The following is a 20,451-nucleotide window of genomic DNA, read 5'->3' on the forward strand; positions in this document are numbered from 1 at the left end:
TTACAATTTATACATATGTTACAGTGCGAAGTGTTCTTGTCAAACCAAACGTAAAATTGCTTGAATATGAGAAAGAGGAACCTTTGCCGGTTGAACCTATGTGAGTAAATTAAATTAATGAATGCTTTAGGGTCTAATCAACCCACCATTTGAATGTATACCCAGTACAAGGCACCCTACTCACACCTGTAGTTTGCTGGTGGCTAATATTGAGATGGTAATTCACTATGAGCTGGTTTAGACATCATACTAAGTCATAGTTTTGTGTTGGAGACATGGGCCTACTCTTGCTTCCCCTGCTTTAGTGCAAATATAAGGAAGAGATTGGAAGCGTTCCCCCCCCCCCCCGTTTTTTGCTAACCAAGTTTGTCATTATGTCCAAACTGGGAATTGCAATTAGTGTTAACTATGATCGATCTGAACGATCTATGATTGTAAACCATGGTTTCAGCCATATTTAAAATTAACTACAGTTTGTCCCAGTTCAGACATAATGACAAATTATGGTCATTTGAAAACAAAGGGCAGATTTTTCAAACAAAATTTCATAGACGTTCCACATCATTATTCCATTTGAGTGTGCATATGCAGTTGGAGCAGCAAAAAGATCACTGGAATATGAGGCTAGGGGTTGAAAATATAATCTCTTGAAAATTGAGTTTCCATGTCCTTGTATACCTTTAAAATGGATTAAGACTGTGAATATGAAATTAGTTACAGCAGGAGGTGTGGGCAGGTTGTGAGGGTGTGACCCTGGGCCACAAAGATAGGAGGGGATACACTGGCTGCAGCTTTAATAATATATTTTGTGATTAAATTTGTGGATGCCATGTGCAAGAACTAAAGTATACCTTAGGCCTTTAACATCACCAAAGAGAGCATACTTTTTCATGTGTCTGCTGAAATGAATGCAACATGTGCAAGAACATGATGTTGCAATACTCTCACTCCTTTAAATGGGTCCTATGCAGGAAAAGCTAAGGAAAGGTTGCCTCTGCTATGACCTGTCAGATATTAAAACGAGCAATGCTGTGGCTTGGAGTTGAGTACTCCATTGTGATGGATAATCACAAACTGAAACCTCTTTTTTAAAAACTGGAAATGTTTTATTTTTTATTGGGAAACATAGCACTTTCTTTAAATGATCTGAAACATTTAATTTGCTGCAGTAGTCCCCCCCCCCCAATCGCCCTTATTTATAGCATTTGAATTAAATGATTGAGATTATTGGAATTTCAACTTTTGAAACCGCAGAGAGGCAGTATGCTTCTGAATACCAGTTGCTGGAAACCACAGGGGGGAGAGAATGGCCGCTCACCCTTCCCAGGTGGTTACGGACCTTCACCCCATCCACCACCGCCAGCGGCAGAAACTCATGCGCTTGCCAGCCATTAAGGGAATTACCCAGCCAGCAGAAGTACTGAGCTGGATTCCCTGCCAGAAAGTCAAAAATAAATGGGCCAATCAGAGGCCCTGCTGGAGGGGCAGTGCCTTGCCGCCTGGCCAGCCATTGGCTGTGTGCCATGTCCACGCAGGCAGAAATGCACAAAAGCTGGCTGTGGCTGCTCTCCGCAGCACAGGCGGCCAAAGAGAATACTGTTGCACTGAGATCTTGCTTGTGGGCATCTCATAAGCATCTGGTTTACCTCTGTTGCTGGGCCAGAAGGGCCACTGGCCTAATCAAGCAGCCTCTCCTTCTGTTCTTATGTTAGAAATGTGCACTCTGTCCTCTTAGCTAGAAACTTTCTGAATATTAAAGGATCTTAAGCAGTAGGTGAAATGGTGCAACTTAGATTCTGGCTCCTTGGGTGAGGTATATGATGAACCCCTTGCCTGAAAACCGAGATAGTACCAAGCCATCTTCATACATTGGAGGTTTTAAAGGCAGAAGTTATGTATGATCCACTTCTATTTCTGATTAAGCTTTGTTGCATGGGCTTCTGTTTAATATCTTAATTTTATTCATTTCCTCCTCTCTCAGAGGATTAGACTTTTCCAGACCCTGGCATAAAAGCTTTCTACAAGCAAGAAAACAGATATTTGCAAATCTACATATTCTGCACCCAACTCTAAGAATTTTACTGGATATTGGTTATAAAACCTTTTCAAAGTTACTTGTAGTAGATGTGTCAAATTTCAGGTAAAGTTGATGTTGTTGCATTAATATTCTAAATATGGTGTGTACGTGTAATTCTAATTAGGTTCACATAGCATTAAACTTCAGTTTATTTTATGTAAAAATTATATTTAATGTGTCATACTAAGACCACAATTCCTATTGAATTCCATTAGATTTACTCCCTAGTAAATGAGTTTAAGGTTGTAGTCTAATATCTTTACATGCTAGTCATGTAAGGCAGCCAAAATGAAATGTTGCTGCACTTACGCTATCCTATAACTATTATTTTCCTATATATTAATGGCAAATTCATTCTCTCTCTGGGTCCTTATATAGTCAAAGGGGCACCCCTCATGCAAAAGAGTGAGGTATTGGCAGTCTTGGGGGAAACTTCAAGGTTTTCAGAAGTACAAAAATATTTAGGGGGGGACCTAAGTGGGGGAAACCAAAAACAGCCCTATGAGTACTGACCACGCTCAGCGGGCACAAAATGCTGATTGTTGAGAGACTGACAGAAAACTGAAAGGAAATGGGGAATGGAACGGAGTGTCCTGGAAGTGGGTATCACCAGCTGACTGGAACCCTGAATAGGAGCGTGTCATACTGCAATGTTTTGTTGAAGGTCCTATTTGTGTTATCTTTGGTTTGGAGGCTTTTTTTTTTTTTGCAACCAATGTGCTCAAGAGTCTTGATATATAAGATATGGGCTCAGTGTTTAATTCTTTAACATTACATTTTCATTGTGTATGCTGATCACATTTTTTCTGATAAGCAACATAATTAGATGTGTTTCAATGCAGCTTCCCTTTCCAGACCAGTCTTCTCTTCTTAATATATAGGTCGAGGGGCCCAATTGAGTATGAATCTCTTCAGAATGATGTGTCTATAAACTGCTTAAAAACTGAAGAAAAGTTATTAAACACATGGTACCCGAGGGTTATCAATCTCTTCACTAGAAAAGAAGCCCTGGAGGGTGTAAAGCCCGACAAAGTTGATAGTTTCTATAATTGTGTGTCTACACTTATGTCTAATCAGGTAAGACTAATTTTTCATGTCAGTAACAAATGTGTGTCCTATCCAGAGCTTCTGTTGCCCCACTGTGCATCTTCAGAAGTCCTGAGTTCCCAGATAATTTTAACAGACAAAGAACCCTCTGCCTTCGTTGAAATGCATACAAACCCTCTTGTGGAAGAAGTAGAGCTTTGTTTGTGAATCAGAAATTGTGTACCTGCTTTACTCTACTTCTATAGTATGTACTACTTTTGCAGCAAGAAGGTGGGAGAAGGGAACAGTAGGCTTGCTATATTTCAAGAACTATAAGTCCAGACACAAAAGTTGTTGAGCGTTTTTGGGGAAGTCAACAATGAATTTGTATTGGATGTAAATTTGTTAAAACTTTTGAAAACTAAGAAAAATTAATTGGCAAAAAAGAAAAAAAAAATCTGTACCTGCAAGAGTTCAGTGCGTCAGGGTGTGGGTGTATGTATATGTATGTGTATGTATGTGTGTATATATATATATGATAACATTTATTGTCCCCCAGCAGCTGGAGATTAATGTTACTTTTTTAAAAGCCGGAGAAAATATTTCGCCATACAATGTTAGGTGTCATTCTGAATATTCAGCATGAAACAAATTAGCATTTTAGTTAATCTGAGCTCTGAGTGTTTCAGCAGATTGGCAGGTTATAAATGGTTTAAATTAATAAATGCAATTCTCTACCAGTGAGGGCCCCAAAGCAGACATAATATTTAGGCTGCACACCTGCCAGAAAAGTGGCAGCAGAGAATCCCCTCCTGTTAGCACCCGAGGGGTGGTACAGATGGTTCCTGTGGTTTGTTGCTCTAAATGTTCATGCTTTACTTGAAATTTCAGAATTTGCATTTTAATATAATTTGGAATCCTTAATGCTGAACTAGATTTTAGGCCTGGTGTATTAGAATAATTATTTAGATGTCTCTAAAATACTTGTTTGCATGAACTTGCTATGATTGGGAGTGGGGGTTAGCTTTATGTGGTTATTTACTGGCCACGTGCAATGAAATCTACCTGTGGTTTATGTATTTTTTAGCTAAAGGAATTATTGAAAAGAACGGTTGAGGCTTATGTGAAACTATTTGATCTTGAAGACCAAAGACGTCTGCCTTTGTTTAAGATGGAGCTAACTTTTGATGATGAGAAAATGGACTTCTATCCATCGTTTCAAGATCTGGAAGAAGCTATTTTGTTTATAGTTCTTTTGATTTCACAGACTCTGCAGGTTGTTTAATATGTTGTTACTTTATTTCATAAATTCTTTAAGAATTTAAATAACTTATACCTCTATAGATTTCAATTGAACACAGGTAATCATAAATGTTACATGCCAGCTCCACTGTTGAATGTATTCATTAGTCATCTGTAGCAAAAAGCAAGGGTTTTCCCAGAAGGGAGTTTGTTGTGAAATCCCTGCTGCTCGTGCTTGGACATTATTTTTTTTTTGCATTGTCCCCACAACATCATTGTCATCAAATGCCAGCCCATACTTTTTATTCATTTTAGCAGACTGAGCTCTTCTGCAAAGAATCAAATTAATAAAAATTATTATACAGTGGTACCTCGGTTTTCTAACGTAATGTGTTCTGGAAGACCGTTTGAGTTCTGAAATGTTCAAAAACCAAAGCACAGACAGTCACAAAAACAAATTGGTTGCAAGAGAGCTCTTGAGATTAGTAGAAGCCACTTGGCATGTTTGACTTCTGAGGCATGTTCGAAAACTGGAGTATTTCTGGGTTTACAGCGTTTGAAAACCGAAATGTTTGTCGACGGAGGCGTTTGAAAACCGAGGTACCACTGTACATCCACAGTCACTGTGGGGTATGGAGCCTCATTAACACATTTTTGGGGTTGGTGAGATTCTGGTGGGTGTCCTTTGTCAGCGCTCCCAACTTCTGTTTGCTGCTTATCTCAGCATGACCAAGACATTTTGTTTCTGGCAGACCACATGTGCTAAAAGCACACCCATATTTCAGCAACCTGATTTGAAGAAACTATTCACTCTGGAGAAAACTGGAAACACATTGTGCTTAAAAAAAATGGAGGTCATGTATATGACCTCATTATTAGTATTTCATTATGGCTGTGGTTTATTCGGGGGGTGGGAGAATGTGTGATTGTGTTGGTAGTGGTAAGGGTTATTCCTGTGGGGTGTTCCTAATTCTTTGGGGCATTGTCATCCATCTCACTCCAAACTACAGACTGATATACCTATCACTCTGGTTCAAGACCTCAGTATTAAAATTTAAAAAACAAACAAATGGAAATTGCTATTCTCCCCTTCTCCCAGAATACAGCCTTCCGTTTTGCCTAATGAGAGATATCTATTCTTGTGCTGTTGTGCATTTTTTAAAGGGGAAAATGTGCCTATACACAGAGGCAGAAATACCTACACAAATGTCAGAATGGAAGAGGGTAGTGGAGGGTGCGGTAGGAGCAGTTGAGGGTACGGACAAAATAACAGAGCCCAGACACATTCTGTGAAGCTGCACTCACTGGGCACGAAATGTCTGATTAGCAGCAAATATCCAAACAGAACGTGTGGAATGTAACGTGTTAATCAAGCACACAGAACAGAACCTGAACAGCCCATTTGTACTATAAAGCTTCCATTTGAAAGTATCCAAAGTGTGATGGCAGAATCTGTTGTTGAAGCAAAATAGCTGAACAGTGAGATCCGAAACAAATTGCAAAGAGGCTTAGAGAACAATTTCATTTAAAAAAGCAATGTGCCGCATGTTTACTCACAAGTAATTCTAAGTGCATATTAAATTTATGTTGATCACTGTAAGGTGATATAAAACTTTTCTAAAAGTTAAGTTATTCTTTTGGATGTGTTTTAAGGAATCATTGACAAGTTTATTTATTATTGCTAGTAATCATGAAATCGCAATTTAAAGGCCTTAAAGAACTCTTGCGTGTTTTGAACAGAGTGTCCAGGCAGTACATTCCTGGCTAGCCGGTGGGACCACAGTTGCAACTATTGATACGGAACTTCCTGAGCACGTTATATCATGGGCAAACTCTGTACTGAGGGAAGCAATTAATGAAAACTTGAAAGGGCCAAAAGCACAGTTGGATTATTATTGTAAGTCATTTTAAGTGGAGCTTTGAAATATAGTGGTCTCAAAATAACCTTGCAAAATAATAGTTAACAAACTTTTATTGTGATTGTTGCTTTGCAGTAGACAAATATGGCTGGCTAGTAGATGGGACTGCAGATGATCGAATAAGAGAATTTGTAACTGAGGAGCATAGTTTTGATGAATATACAGAGGTAATTTCCCTATATAATTACAGGTAAATCCAGCTTGCAAAGTTGTAGTTAAGTATGTTTTGTCTCTGGATTTAGCAGTCTTATGCCATCTGCACCCCCTTTTAGACAGCCACATGTGTATGACTTCAGTTGTGAAGCACATAAGTAACATTTCTCTTCTCCCCCACACTCTTTCCCATGATTTACAACTGTTTAGATATTTTGATATGTTAGAGCAACCCCCCCATGTTTTCCAGCCCCGATTTAAAAAAACCTATTCTTTTTCTTTGTCATTTAAATCATGACATCATCATGTCTGTAGGAATAAAATGGTGTTTGATTCTGCTGCCCTAGGGCTGAACACATTTACATAGGAAGAAGTATAATTTTGTTGCAACAATGATATTTTTTAAAAAAAGGAAAAATAATTAAATTAGCCCCCGTAATCATGTACATGTCTGCCCACTGCTTCCTGCCTGTAATAATAATAATAATTTATTGGTTTCCCCAAGCCACTCTTGGCGGCTTCCAACAGAATATAAAAATACAATAGTCTATTAAACATTAAGAGCTTCCCTAAACAGGGCTGTCTTCAGATGTCTTCTAAAAGTTTGGTAGTTGTTTTTCTCTTTGACATCTGGTGGGAGGGTGTTCCACAGGGCAGGTGCCACTACCAGGAAGGCCCTCTGCCTGGTTCCCTGTAACTTGGCTTCTTGCAACAAGGAAACCACCAGAAGGCCCTCGGCAGTGGACCTCAGTGTCCGGGCAGAATGATGGGGGTGGAGACACTCCTTCAGGTATACTGGACCGAGGCCATTTAGGGCTTTAAAGGTCAGCACCAACACTTTGAATTGTGGTCGGAAACGTAGTTTTAAAAGAGAAGAAAGAAGGCTGAGGTGACCAGCACCAACCCCGCTTCCATGAACTCTGACATAATCATACTGGCCCAGGTGCTGATGCTAGGCCTGTTTGTTAGTGCCTCCCATAGTCTGACCCCCTCTTGGTGGTTATTAAGGAGCAGGCTGGACTTTAGCTCCAAGCTCCCAGCAGCACAGCTGGCAGCTTGTGTTCTGCAAGAATAGATAAAATGTATTTGCTGCTATTGGAATGCCCTTCATCTCCTGTTCTCCAAGTCTAATTCAGTTGTACTGTATTAAAAGGCAGTGGAAGTTCTGAAACTCCACATTCTGTCCTATCTGTAGCAAGAGAGATGAGACATTTTGGCAGCAGAGCACTGTGTGTATGTGAGTGGACAAAGGGGAGACAATAGGAGGCCAGAAAGAAGACTGCAGCAATCCTTACAACCACATCATTTTATAAAGGACAATCCTCCAGGGATTGCTTGGTTGGATAGAGCAACGGATGTGACTCTTACTTTTGTATGGTGCACTGCATTTCAGTCCTAGAGAAGCCTACACACACAAATCCCTCCAGGCAAGCACAAATCATTATCACAATTCAAGGATCCATGCCAGCCAGGGAAATTACTAAAGGGGTGTGTGGAGTAGGGCCAGTAAGAAATGTTGCCTTGGCAGAGTCCTGAGAGCTGGATAGAGAAGTCTCAAGGGTCACATTTGGCCTGCATGCCTGAAATTTCCCACCCCTGGTATACTGTATAGGATTGTTGTCCTATTCAAGAACGTACATGTTTTAAAGACTGCAGTTTAAATTAACAAATGTAATGTTCTTTTGAAGTTTATAGATGACTTTTTCAGTCTTGCAAAGGAAATAATGAGCTTGCCAATGATTGCTCATTTCCCTATGGTGCGATTAGACTGTGAAGATTTGAAGCAAGGTTTGAGCGACAAGGCAAAGAGCTTTGCAAATAAATTATTGTACATAATAGCAGAAAATCACAAATCGGAAAATAAAATGTAAGTAAATCTTGTTATTAATCATCTTTCACTTAAAATAGTTTTTGCCATATGCATAACATTGTTAATTCCACCCCACCCCACTTTGTGTATTATTCTTTAGAATAACCCTTGTAATTCACTATTGCTGCACACTGCGATCCTGGCCTTAAGCTCTGCTGTATGATGTCCGCATAGTACAGTAGTGACTGTTGCCCTTTGGGGCTGGTAGGACAGAAGACAGGCTGGTCAACAGTAGTTGGAGCCTGAACCAATGACAGGCAGAACCAATGAGTTCTGCCAGAAGCGAGCCCGCAGTAAATCACACGGAGTAGGTTCAGTTAACTCTTGATTAGAAAAGCACTCTGTACAGGAGTGCTAGGCCTCATGAGCACAGCGACTCTCTTTGGTAGGTCTACCAGAGACTAAAGGTCCCTGCCTTCCTACAGCTGCCCAGGTCTCCTCTCCAGGGTTTCTCCCAAGCAATCTGAGACTATACCAGTGTGCCTGCCTTTGGTCCTCCTGCTTCATGCCTCTGGGAGTCCAGTGGGGAGGGGGAACTTGTCACAACAGGAGGGGGAGATCCCTGTCATTCTTCATCAGCCTGACTCATCTCTGCCTCTTAGTCTCCCTCCTCTCTTGCTTCCCCTTCCCCTTCTGCTTCTGGACTTCTTCCTGCCGCAGACCCTCCCTCCTCACTAAACCCTGTTACCTCTTCAGCTTCTGACACATCCCCCCAATCTTCTTGCTCTTCTCCCTCTGACTACTTATCATTGTCCCACCACCAATCCCGGGGCTCCAAGCCTTCTTGGGGGTTCCCAATTCTCGTTTTGCCTCCATCCTTCTCCTTGGTGAGTTCTACAGTTACAACACTAAGACCAAGGAGGAGAACTGGTCTAGATGTAAGTAAGAAGGCAGATGGGGGGAAAGGCTGGATGAAGGAAGACTAAGTTGCTGGATGGGGTAATGCCCCTTCTGTTCTAGGAGACCAGCCTCCACTGGTACAGTATAGAATTGGGTGCTAGACTCCCAGTGCTCATATCTTTTTTTCCAGCATGAATAACTACCCTTGCCACTGCAGTGAAGTGTTAGCAGCTGCTGGAACGACAGTGCCAGTTCTCAGTTAAACCACTGATTCTGCTTTTAATTGATATCTTAGTGTTTCTTATTTAACTGCGGCTCTTTTTACTTTCACATTACTAGCATTCTTGGTTTTGTATTTAGCATATGTTTAACTGTCTTATGTCATATTAAATGCTGATGACTATAATACTGCTAAGCATTTAGACCGTAATTTTACAAATAGTAGTTTGTGCTTTCATATATTGTGAGCCACCTTGGAAGGCTTATTCCTGGAAGATGGCATTGCAAGTGCTGAAAATAAGTAAATCTGTAAATAAATAAAATTCTATAAGCAAAACAGCAACAACTAAGTTTTAAACGGTGCAAAAGACTATGCAAATAGCTGGGGAAAGATTGTGAAGGGAGGCAGGTCTACTTGACCTAAGGCGGGTAGCCCAGTGCCTTGGAAGATGGTGGAGAAATGTGCCATCAAATGTGTCAGATTGAGTATTGAAGGCCATTGAAATGCAAGTTGGGACTGAGACAAATAGTTCTGTCAAAGCTGCCTTCCATAGTGGTAGGTGGATGAACTGCTTTGAATGGTGATACATTGCTTCTAAATGAGTTATTTTCACAGCTTATGGATTCTGTATTCTGTCTTGAAGCTTGAGCACTAGGTGGCAGTCATAGCCATGTGTGTTTCCCCCATCTTCAAAGCTGCATTTCCAGATACACTTACCTGGGAGTAAGCTCTGTTGAATTCATTAGAGCTTCCTTAAATGCAATTACTCCCCCTCTCCCCGATGAGATAAGTTAAATAATAATGTTTATGGTTCAAGGAAAAAACAAATTATGTCTCTTAAACTTTGGCATATATCAACATAACAATATTTTTTTAGGATATGCAAGGAATTTGAGACCATCAAAGTACGTGCATTAAAACCTCCTGAGACAACAGAAGAAATGATGGAAAGCATAGTATATATAGACAAGGCTAAAACCGTAGGAATCCACAGTTTATATGAAAGGATCAAGGTAAGGTATCATATACTTTTAGGGTTGGGTTGTTGTTGTTTTTAAACTAAATGCACAATCATAGGTAGGATGTTGATTTAAAGCCATTTAACTTCAACTGGCTTTTCATTTTGTGCTGTTCCTTCTGCCTTCTGTCACTATGTGTACGGTAAGCGCCAGCATAGTAGAACCCAATAAGCTTTACTCACCAAGTAAACCTGCTCAGGCTGTACAGCTGCAACCCTATCCAACCTGAGGGATGGGTACATATAATCCTCAAGGAAATTACTGAACCATTTTGGTTTGGCTTCTTTGGATGACTGGGCAAAGGAAAAACAAATCTGCTGGACTTAACATTAGGGGGACACACACACACACAATTATGGGAAAAGAGAGAAGGAAAAACAATAGAAAGTTCTACATGCACTAAAAGGGGAGGGGCTCTTTCCTTAAGACATCTTGGGGTGGGAAGATAGAACACAAGTAAGTACAGAAATCCCAACTATGCTGGGTTCTTGGGAAGGAAGGGGGGAAAGGAAGATCCCACCAGTCTTTCTCAACTGAACTCTGAAGCATCCCTTTCATTGTCTCAGTAAAGAGAGAACAACCCCCATCCATCCAGGAGCAGGGTAAAGACTGCATTGCCTCACTGCATCCAGTTAGGAAGCTGCATTATCCCACTGGGTTCAGCTTGCCTTTTGAATCTCTCCCCTTTGAATATGTGGGCTCTTCTGGGGCAACAGCAGCAGCTGTTTGCCAAAGCAATGGATTTAGTTTCTGTTCTGGAGGGGAAGGTGGGCAGTGGGCCTAAGAGCAACTCAGACTGTTTGGTGGGCTATAAGCTACTTGGGGGCCTCCTAGCATGAGGCCTGCATGGAGGAAAGATAACTTTCAGACAGGCTGCAAGAAATGGTGGCTCCTGTTAATTTATAAATAGATATAAACTATTTAACTATTTACTTTTCTAGGAAAGTCAACGGCGAATGAACTACCTCCTAGATGTTTTTACCTTTGACCCAGAAGGATTGTCACTGAATGCCACTGTCCTACTATGGCCTCAGAATATTAATCCCATCTTTGATGAAAATGATGAAGTAAATATACACATTTTTATATCAGATACTACACTATGTGAAAAAGCAATGCTTAGACTACAGAGTTGGAAATACTGGTAGTCTTGAGAGCTGATTTTGAAGCCTTCTGTGAGTCATGTCTAACATCAGAGGACAACTGAAGTTGGTCTGATATCGTGTAGTATAGTGATTCTAGATAATGTTCACAAATCTTGATCCTCATGGATGCCTGCCACTAACTACTTCTCTGTCTTATAGCTTATTGAAAGGTCTAAACGTAAAGGTGAAAGTGACTTATTGGCCAAACGTGAGAAACTGATACTGGAAATAGATAGGCAAACTCGTCGTATGCATGAGTTTACAGAATACCAGGATTTGGATCGCATGCAACAGGTCTGTGGCACATGGTGTAAAGGGGATTTTTTGCTTTGCATAAGGAATACACATACTTTGTGTGTAACGATGACGCTTTATGTGCTATAATGCTAATTAAATTTAGCACTTTGCTGTTGAACATCATAATGGAATTTTGTTGCTTGGATCAGGGGTCACCAAGCTTTTTAGGCCCAAACCAGGAAAACTGTTGTGGGCACTACACATACACCCTGCAGCCATGCACACATGACAACTGCATAAACAACATTCATCATAACCACACACTCACACTTTCCCCAACAGCAATTAGTCTTGAAAAGAAGTGTTATTGACTTTTTTCAAGCCTAATGTATGGGGAGGGATCTTCCAAGAGAGTGCATCTATGGAGGTAAGAGTCAGCCTCCCCGACCCTGAACTGCAGTCTCCATGAAGATCACTCCTCCACACAACAATTAGGCTTGAAAATAGCCCTTTATTGGAGCCAATATAAGACTTTATCAAGCCTATTTGCAGCAGGGAAGGGATGAGTTATTGAACCTTACCCAGCAAAAAATCCAACAAAATCCATCCATAAGAATTCAACAGTAGCTCATACAGTGGTTCACTAGTACACTTCCAAATTCCACATTGAAGCTCCATTGAATGGTAAAGGCAAATGTAAAGGACCCCTGGACTGTTAAGTCCAGTCACATTTGACTATGGGATGCGGCGCTCATCTCCGCTCTCAGCGTCTTTACCAGAATGTTAACTGGCATGGGTGGAAGCATGAGGGCTAATATATTTTCTCCTTGCAGGCACTCACTAGTCATCTTCATGTATGATATTGAAGTAGCAGTCAGCTTTGCTCTATTTGCATCCTGCACCTTATAGAAAGGGCATTTGGTCCCATTCTACTATTCCATGGTACTCAGCAGCAGAAGCTGGTAGTCCACCATCAAACCACTCATCTCACAAGCTACAGCTGTCAGTCTCTCAACCTCTTGAAAAGATTATTGCATTAAACTAGGGGGATTCACTATTCACATTTATTTAGAAGTAAGTGCTATTGAGTTCAGTGGGGCTTACTCCCAAGTACATGCCTAACTGAAGGCTAGTGCAGTTGGATTTGTCTGTTGCACAACATTAAAACTCTCCCATCTGCTAGCACAAGAGACTTGCACTCACAGGTGAGAAGATTGGATACAGCCTGTTGTCTTGTAATGTTAAGGACTACTACATTATTAAGTGAATTGCCCAGTATTTCTCAAGAGAGATAAATCTGTTTCCAGTATGTGACCGACATGAGAACAATGCAGAAACGCCTTCAAGATGCTGACGAAACTGTTGCCTTCATTAACAAGGAAGAAAAGCTTTTTAATTGGGAGCAGACTGAATACCCAGAGTTGGAGACCTTAAAAGTTAACATTGAGCCCTACCAAAAACTTTTTGCTTTTATATTGAAATGGCAGCGGACTGAAAAAAGGTAATTATATATACAGAAAGTGACTGAAATTTCAAGGGTGCTTTTATTTGTCATAGAAAAATGTGTGACCAAGTTTCTTTTTTAAAATTAAATTCTTCTTTGTTTTAAGTAATTCTGTTTGTCCAGAAGTATGCATTCCTGGCTAATGTAACAAGGCTGTAATTCTTGGTGTCTTATGGTTTATATTTTACTTCACCATGTTATGTGATGGGTTTCTTTTTATGACCCATGATGCATTAAAAATGTTGTTTTTCTTTTGCTAGATGGATGGATGGTGCTTTTTTAGATCTCAATGGTGAAAGTATGGAAACGGAGGTGGATGAGTTTTTTCGAGAAATTTATAAGACAGTAAGGTTCTTTCAACAAAAGCTAAAGAAAGCTGAACTAGAGAGAAAAAAGTCGCTGCAGCGGAGAGCAGTAGTAGAAGAGAGGGTAGAGGAAGAAAAGAAGGACAGCCCAACTATTTCAATGTGTACTGCAGTAATGGAGCAAGTTAAAGATTTCAAGGTAACTGGAGATCTATAAAAATAAGATGGCCTTAACATGGAAAATGTTTTAGAGTCTGTTGTACAAATATTATTTGAGCACTTGGAAAAAATATGTGGCCTCTTCATGAAAGCTCACAATCCCCCACATCCATAACATTGAATAATAAGATACATTAGAAGTTCTTTGAAGATCTAAGCTACGTCCAAGGGATAGCTCTGTCGATAGAATATAAGATTCTTAATCTGTGGGTTGTGAGTTTGAGCTCCACATCAGGCAAAAGATTCCTGCGTTCCTTGTGGCCTCTTTCAACTTTACAATTCTAGGATTAAAGATTTTAGATGAATAAAACATAATTTCCAAGTGATTTTAGTTACATCGGTGACAGTTGTTTTGCAATATTTTTTTTCTCAACCAGGAAAATATCCCTTTGGTGACTATCCTTTGTAACCCAGGCATAAGGGCTCGTCACTGGAAACAGATGTCAGAAATTGTTGGCTATGATTTAACTCCAGATTCTGGAACTACCCTAAGAAAGGTTTTAAAGCAGAACTTGACCCCTTTCCTAGAGAAATTTGAAACTATAAGTATGGGAGCAAGCAAGGTAAGAACAAGCATAAACTTTTCTGCCCCAGTACAGATGATTTATTATTTATTTAAAAGACTTCTATTCTGCTTCTTAGGACAGTTGCTTCAGAAAGTGATGTGCAGTCCATAAAACTGTCAAAATTGTTAATTTAACAATTGAGTTAATATAACTACCCAGCCTGGATAGTTCGGCTGGTTAGAGCGTGGTGCTGATAATGCCAAGGTTGCATGTTCAATCCCCATAAGGGACAGCTGCATATTTCTGCATTGCAGAGGCTTGGACTAGAAGATCCTCAGAGTCCCTTCCTGCTCTACAATTTTATGGTTCTAATATAAGATTTCATATCTCTTAAAAAACCCATTGCATTTGAACAATAAAACTATTGGACAGTAGCTTCATTATCTGATATCCCAATTTAAACACCAATTATAAGAAGGCCATTTAATGTCCATTCTAAAAAGATGTGTCTTCAAACAACGTTTGAAGGATATCAGATATGATGAAATTTCATACATAAGAATCTGTCTGAAATGAATAATAATAATAACACCATTTATTTCCCTATGATGTAGGAATTCTCATTAGAGAAAGCAATGCACACTATGATGGATACCTGGGATTCAATTTCCTTCCAAATAAGCTTATACCGTGAGACTGGTGTTAATATTCTGTGCGCAGTCGATGAAATTCAGACTATTCTGGATGACCAGATTATAAAAACCCAAACAATGAGGGGATCGCCGTTCATAAAGCCTTTTGAAAAACAAATGAAGGTATTTGTAAACTTTTATTTATACAGCTTCTTTTTATTCACTTCCTTTGTAAAGTGTGTTTACATATACAGTACACTTTTGAGGCTCTTGAAGGAAGCTAACAATTTCTCTTGAGACTTTTAAAAAAACCTTAAATTCATAAATTTATTTTCAGATTTGTTTGTATCTCATCAGACCCCAAGAAGCTTACAATTCAATTATAAGAAGCAAAACATTGTGTCATTCAAGTGTTTAAATCACTGCAACTAAAATATAACCCTACATCTAAACTTGTTGGTTAGTTCAGATGAAACTGAAACTATGGTAAGCATTAACCATGGTTCATGTCTGTCCTGATGTAAACATTAACCATGATTAAAGCTGGCTGGTGAAGTCTGGGGAATTATTTTGTGCAAGCAGGAAGAGAGTGGCCTTTTTCTTAGCCATGGTTAAGAGGTCAGAAGTAGTAGCTCAGATTGTCCCCAAAATTAAAGAATAAGGGACTTGCGAGTTGAATGTTTTGGCTCCCGAACACTGCAAACTCAGAAGTGAGTGTTCCGGTTTTCAAACATAATCCGTTCTAGAAGACGGTTTGAGTTCCGAAACGTTTGAAAACTAAAAACTCAATACAGAAGTTGTGTGGCATGTTCAGCTTCCGAGGTGCGTTCAAAAACCAAAGCATTTATTTCCGGGTTTAGAGCATTCGAAAACTGAAACAATCAATGGAGATGTTCGAAAACCAAGGTACCACTGTATATATATAAGTTGTTTTATTTTCATGCCTTTTATTTTTGTCTTTTGCTTTACATGCTATGTATGTCTTATGCAAATAACTATACTATGTTTTTTAAGGAATGGGAAGATCGCTTGATTAGGATTCAAGAGACTATCGATGAGTGGTTGAAAGTACAGGCTCAGTGGCTTTACTTAGAACCAATATTTTCTTCAGAGGACATCATGCAACAGATGCCAGAGGAGGGACGTCAGTTCCAGACGGTGGATAGATACTGGAAAGACATTATGAAATACTGTGCCAAAGACCCCAAGGTGAAGTAGTAATGATGAGCCTGTAGTTAGCAGGTGAAACAAACCACAAGTTCTTAAACTATGCACAAGAACATTTCAGGTTCTTTGTCTTTCTTTTTGTAGCTATTGTGCCCACCACAAAGGTCATATCTGCCAGAGAATACAAAATAGCAGTCAGAATTAAAATCAAGGCAGTCCTTGTTAGCACACAGAAGATCTTACACATACCCTCAAACAGAACTGTTTTCAGGGGCAGCTTGCTGGAACTTAGTTCCGGCACCTCAGGAGGGGGCCATTGGGAGACATTCAGGATGAGTTCCTGCACCTCTTTTTCTAGAAAAATAGCACTGCCCTCAAGGCTCTCTGTATCCCAACCATATTTATGAATTCAAAGAAAATGTAGACTGTAACTAAAAACTTCAGTATACTTGAAACTAAAAATTAGATTTTAAAAACTGACAAAAGTTGTGGATGAGAGTTAGTGGGTCCATCTACAAACAGGGGCAGAGATCAGGTGGACAAATACAATCAGTACTCACTGTCTTCATTTCTCCCCAATCTGCAGTATGCTGGGGGTCTTCCCCACCCAGTTCACATTCCCCACCCAGTGAAATGAATGGTGTGGGCTGCAGCAAAAAGGAAACAGCACTGCAGGCAATGGATGCAGGGCGGAACAGAAAACAATGTCTTTTTATATGACCAATGGATTGATATTTTGTTTGTATTACAATTTTATTCTCCACTGGAAAGGTGTGCTTATTAAATAACCTGTTGTTTTTTAGGTTCTTGCTGCTACTTCATTGACAGGCTTATTGGAAAAGCTTCAGAATTGTAATGAACTTCTGGACAAAATAATGAGAGGACTGAATGCATATCTTGAGAAAAAGCGTCTCTTTTTCCCTCGGTATGCTGTGTGTTGATTGTCATTAAGCTAGAATAAATATTTATTATTCTCAATTAGTATTTGATTCCAAACAAATACATGCAGTCATAGAAACTTAATGCATTTGTACTTTCTTTGCAGCTTTTTCTTCTTGTCTAATGATGAAATGTTGGAGATCCTGTCAGAGACGAAAGACCCTCTCAGAGTCCAGCCTCACTTGAAAAAGTGTTTTGAGGGCATTTCTAAACTGGAATTTCTTTCCAATCTGGACATTAAGTCAATGTTCAGCACTGAAGGTGAACGGGTGGAGTTTATTTCAACAATCTCAACTTCTGAAGCTCGAGGTGCTGTGGAGAAGTGGCTAATACAAGTGGAAGATATCATGCTGAAAAGTATACATGATGTCATTACAAGATCAAGACTGGTATGTTTTCCGTTAAATATATAGAATCTGATCTTGCCAAACATGCATGCATTTCGTTTATTTGTTTTTTTTTTTTTTTAAATATTTTTATTGGGTTTTCACATTTTATGTAAACACAAACAACACACCAAAACAGACATAAAAAACAACGAACATGAATAAATCCCGAAAATCTTATTTTCTAACCCTAGTCCTTGACTTCCCCCCACACCCTCCCCTGCATCCCTATTCCCAAACTTATGTCAGCAAGTTAGCATTTCTTCCATCTTAATGTTAGGCCTTTTATAAAAAACAAAAATAAATTTCCCTAAGTTGGACCCCAATTCTCTTCCCTCGATTTCTCAATTTTTCTTACATAATTTTCTTAATACTAAACCCCCTGGTCTTGAGTGTTGTTTAAATTTAACTCTTCCCTCCCTCCCCTCCCCGCTTTGCGTCCTTTCCCGAGACATGTCCAAATTAACAGTTTTTAGCCTGGATTCCGGATATCCGAGGCTCTCAATTCTCTTTTAGTCCCTCTCCGCCGGTTTTGTTGGTAGTCCTTTTTGTCTATCATCGAGTCTCGAAAGATTTCCTTAACAATCAATCCGATCAGTCCATAGTCTTTTCCCATATTTAAAGGCAACTGCTGAGGAATTTCCACAAGGCCTAAGTCTTGTTGATAGTCAAAATCAAAGTCAAAATCAAAGTCAATGTGGAGGCCCCAATTGTACTTCTTTATTTCGAGCTCCTGAATTCCATAAAGTCCCAGGGCCTCCACTTTCATCTTCTGTATCTTTCGTAGGCTTTGAGTGGATTTAATCCAATAATCTCCTTGCTTGTGTTCTCCAGATGTCAGCTCCTGGTTAGTACTTTCCCAGATAACTTGTTCTCTTTCTTGTTTTGTCTTCTCCTCTTCTTTGCTTATTGTTTCAAATTCAGCTGTGGGTTCTTTCTCACTCAGGCCCTCATTACTTTCAGCAGAACTACTTGTTTCCAAATCCAAGGTCGTCAATTGTTTACTCATAGCTGTAGTCTGCTCCTGTAGAGTTCCCACCAGTGAGAACATTCTTTCGATTTCTCTCAGTATCTTTCCACCCACAGCCATTGTAATTCCACAGAATTCCCCCTAGAGGGAATCTGGTTACTGAGTAACCTTTTCTCCAACAATCCTCTGTCCTATTGTTGTTTCTTTGTTTCTCAAAATTTTAGTTCAATTGTAACTCCTTTTAATCCGGAGAGGTCTTAGACAGCAATTTTTTTTTCCACTATTAATAGTCCATTTGACAGCTTTTGACAGCTGTCAAATTCTGCTCCTCTATACAGGCTCCAAAGCAGGTCGCTCCCGGGCCCGGGAGGGAGGGTTGTTTACCACAAAACAAAAACTCTTCCAACACTCCACTCTCCTGCTCAAATTTACCTTTCTAAATCTTGGAAGTTACTGTCTTTTTAAAACTCACCCTTTACAGGGTAGGCACTCCAGCTTAGTTCTTATTTCGTTGCTCTGGATCGTCTGCAAGGGGGGGTGTGGGGACTTCCTTTTAGCACACCCCCCGGTCGTCTCAAATTCAAAAGGTAAAAGTTTTAAAGTTCAGTTCCAAATTACTCACGGGTTCTTTTTTTCAGTCCGAATTTCAAGGAAGGAAGTCAGCGCTCTCCAGTTATGGCTCGCGGCTTCGCTCAGCGGCGGTAGCGGTCGACTCTCAGTGCCACGCCGTCCCCTGTATCCCCTCCGTAGCCTTTAAAAAGGCTCATTGCGAATCAGGGGGGGCGCTTAAGGCACCCGCCGAGTCTTCAGTCCGCAGGCTTCCGCGCCTGCGGTTTTTAAGGGTCCCCGTGTCGCCGGCACGGCAAAGACCCATCCACCGCTGAGCCGATTCCCTCCGGAGCTCGGAGGGAATCCGCCATTTCCCGATCGCGCCAACCCGGAAGTCCTCGCATTTCGTTTATTTGATTTCAGGCTAGTTCTGTTCTGTTTTTAGAATCCTATTCTTTTTTCTTCTTGCTATTTAAGCAAGTAAAAACTGAAGTTACTAGAGGCAGAATTGCACACACACACAAAAATCATAATGGAACAATGAAGTCAATGAGAATTTTGTATCTGTGAGGACTTAGCTCTATATTGTTCCACTTACTGTCATCCAACATATAAAACTGGATTGTTATAGCAACTAATACATTGAATTCTTTCTTAGTAAAATGTAAATGAGAACTAAAAGGGGGGGGGATTTTTCTGATATACAGTCATACCTCATATTGCGTCCGCTTCAGGTTACGTGTTTCGTGTTGCGTCCTGCGACAACCTGGAAGCACCAGAATGGGTTACTTCCGGGTTTCACCGCTCGTGCATGCGCAGAAGCGCTAAATTGTGTCATATGCGTGCGCAGACACGGTGCTTCAGCTTGCGTCAGTTCCGTCTTACGGACAGGCCTCCAGAACAGATCCCGTCCGTAACACAAGGTTCCACTGTATTACATTTATTTAAAATGGGGTGGGGAAGCTGTGGCCCTCTAAGTGTTGTTGGACTCATAACTCTCCCATCTCTCCAATTCAGTATGACCAAGAGTCAGAAATGATGGGAGCTGTAGTTTGGCAACATCTGGGGAACTTTATTTTCTCCAGTGGACACTGCCCAGTCCTCTTCATGATACTGCTAGTGCCCCTGAGACACTCCCTTCAGATGGGTTCAATGAACCCTTCCCTATCACTGATCTAAAAGACAACCTAGATACAAATATTTTACAATGCTGGACACAGTTACCTGTTTTTAATCTGTGGAAATCTGTGATGCAAACGCATTATAGAAGGAGGAGGGGGAGACTAATGAATGACTTTTTTGCACTGGTTCATATGGAAGATGTTGGTGAGAGACCCAGACATAAACATTATACTTTTTATAAGGGAGTGAGCACTGAGTGATTTCATAACAATTTGACTTCACCCGCAGAGACACACTGAGACTGATGGATGCCAGTAACAACAACTATGATTTCATAATAGGTTGTATAAATGATTCAGTGTAATAGTTTCAGTGGTTAGTAGTGATCCTGTTGGGAAATGTCT

The 20,451-nt window shown here is 40.2% G+C and overlaps 1 protein-coding gene across 2 annotated transcripts in view; it reads left to right on the plus strand.

Annotated features, from left to right (window-relative positions):
• DNAH12 (dynein axonemal heavy chain 12) overlaps positions 1-20,451 on the plus strand; it is a 104,599-nt gene that overhangs the window by 12,552 nt on the left and 71,596 nt on the right. For both annotated transcript variants that reach the window (XM_081183904.1, XM_081183905.1), the window contains exons 6-22: positions 25-100; positions 1,982-2,140; positions 2,959-3,154; positions 4,191-4,379; positions 6,086-6,242; positions 6,340-6,431; positions 8,106-8,284; positions 10,225-10,360; positions 11,308-11,433; positions 11,671-11,805; positions 13,056-13,249; positions 13,513-13,756; positions 14,154-14,339; positions 14,897-15,097; positions 15,929-16,123; positions 16,885-17,006; positions 17,127-17,409. In XM_081183904.1, the coding sequence (XP_081040030.1) occupies positions 25-100; positions 1,982-2,140; positions 2,959-3,154; positions 4,191-4,379; positions 6,086-6,242; positions 6,340-6,431; positions 8,106-8,284; positions 10,225-10,360; positions 11,308-11,433; positions 11,671-11,805; positions 13,056-13,249; positions 13,513-13,756; positions 14,154-14,339; positions 14,897-15,097; positions 15,929-16,123; positions 16,885-17,006; positions 17,127-17,409 (2,870 nt within the window). The remainder of the gene's footprint in view (positions 1-24; positions 101-1,981; positions 2,141-2,958; positions 3,155-4,190; positions 4,380-6,085; positions 6,243-6,339; positions 6,432-8,105; positions 8,285-10,224; positions 10,361-11,307; positions 11,434-11,670; positions 11,806-13,055; positions 13,250-13,512; positions 13,757-14,153; positions 14,340-14,896; positions 15,098-15,928; positions 16,124-16,884; positions 17,007-17,126; positions 17,410-20,451) is intronic.

Source organism: Podarcis bocagei (assembly GCF_964188305.1).
Source record: "Podarcis bocagei genome assembly, chromosome: 2".
In the NCBI taxonomy this organism is placed as follows: Eukaryota; Metazoa; Chordata; class Lepidosauria; order Squamata; family Lacertidae; genus Podarcis; species Podarcis bocagei.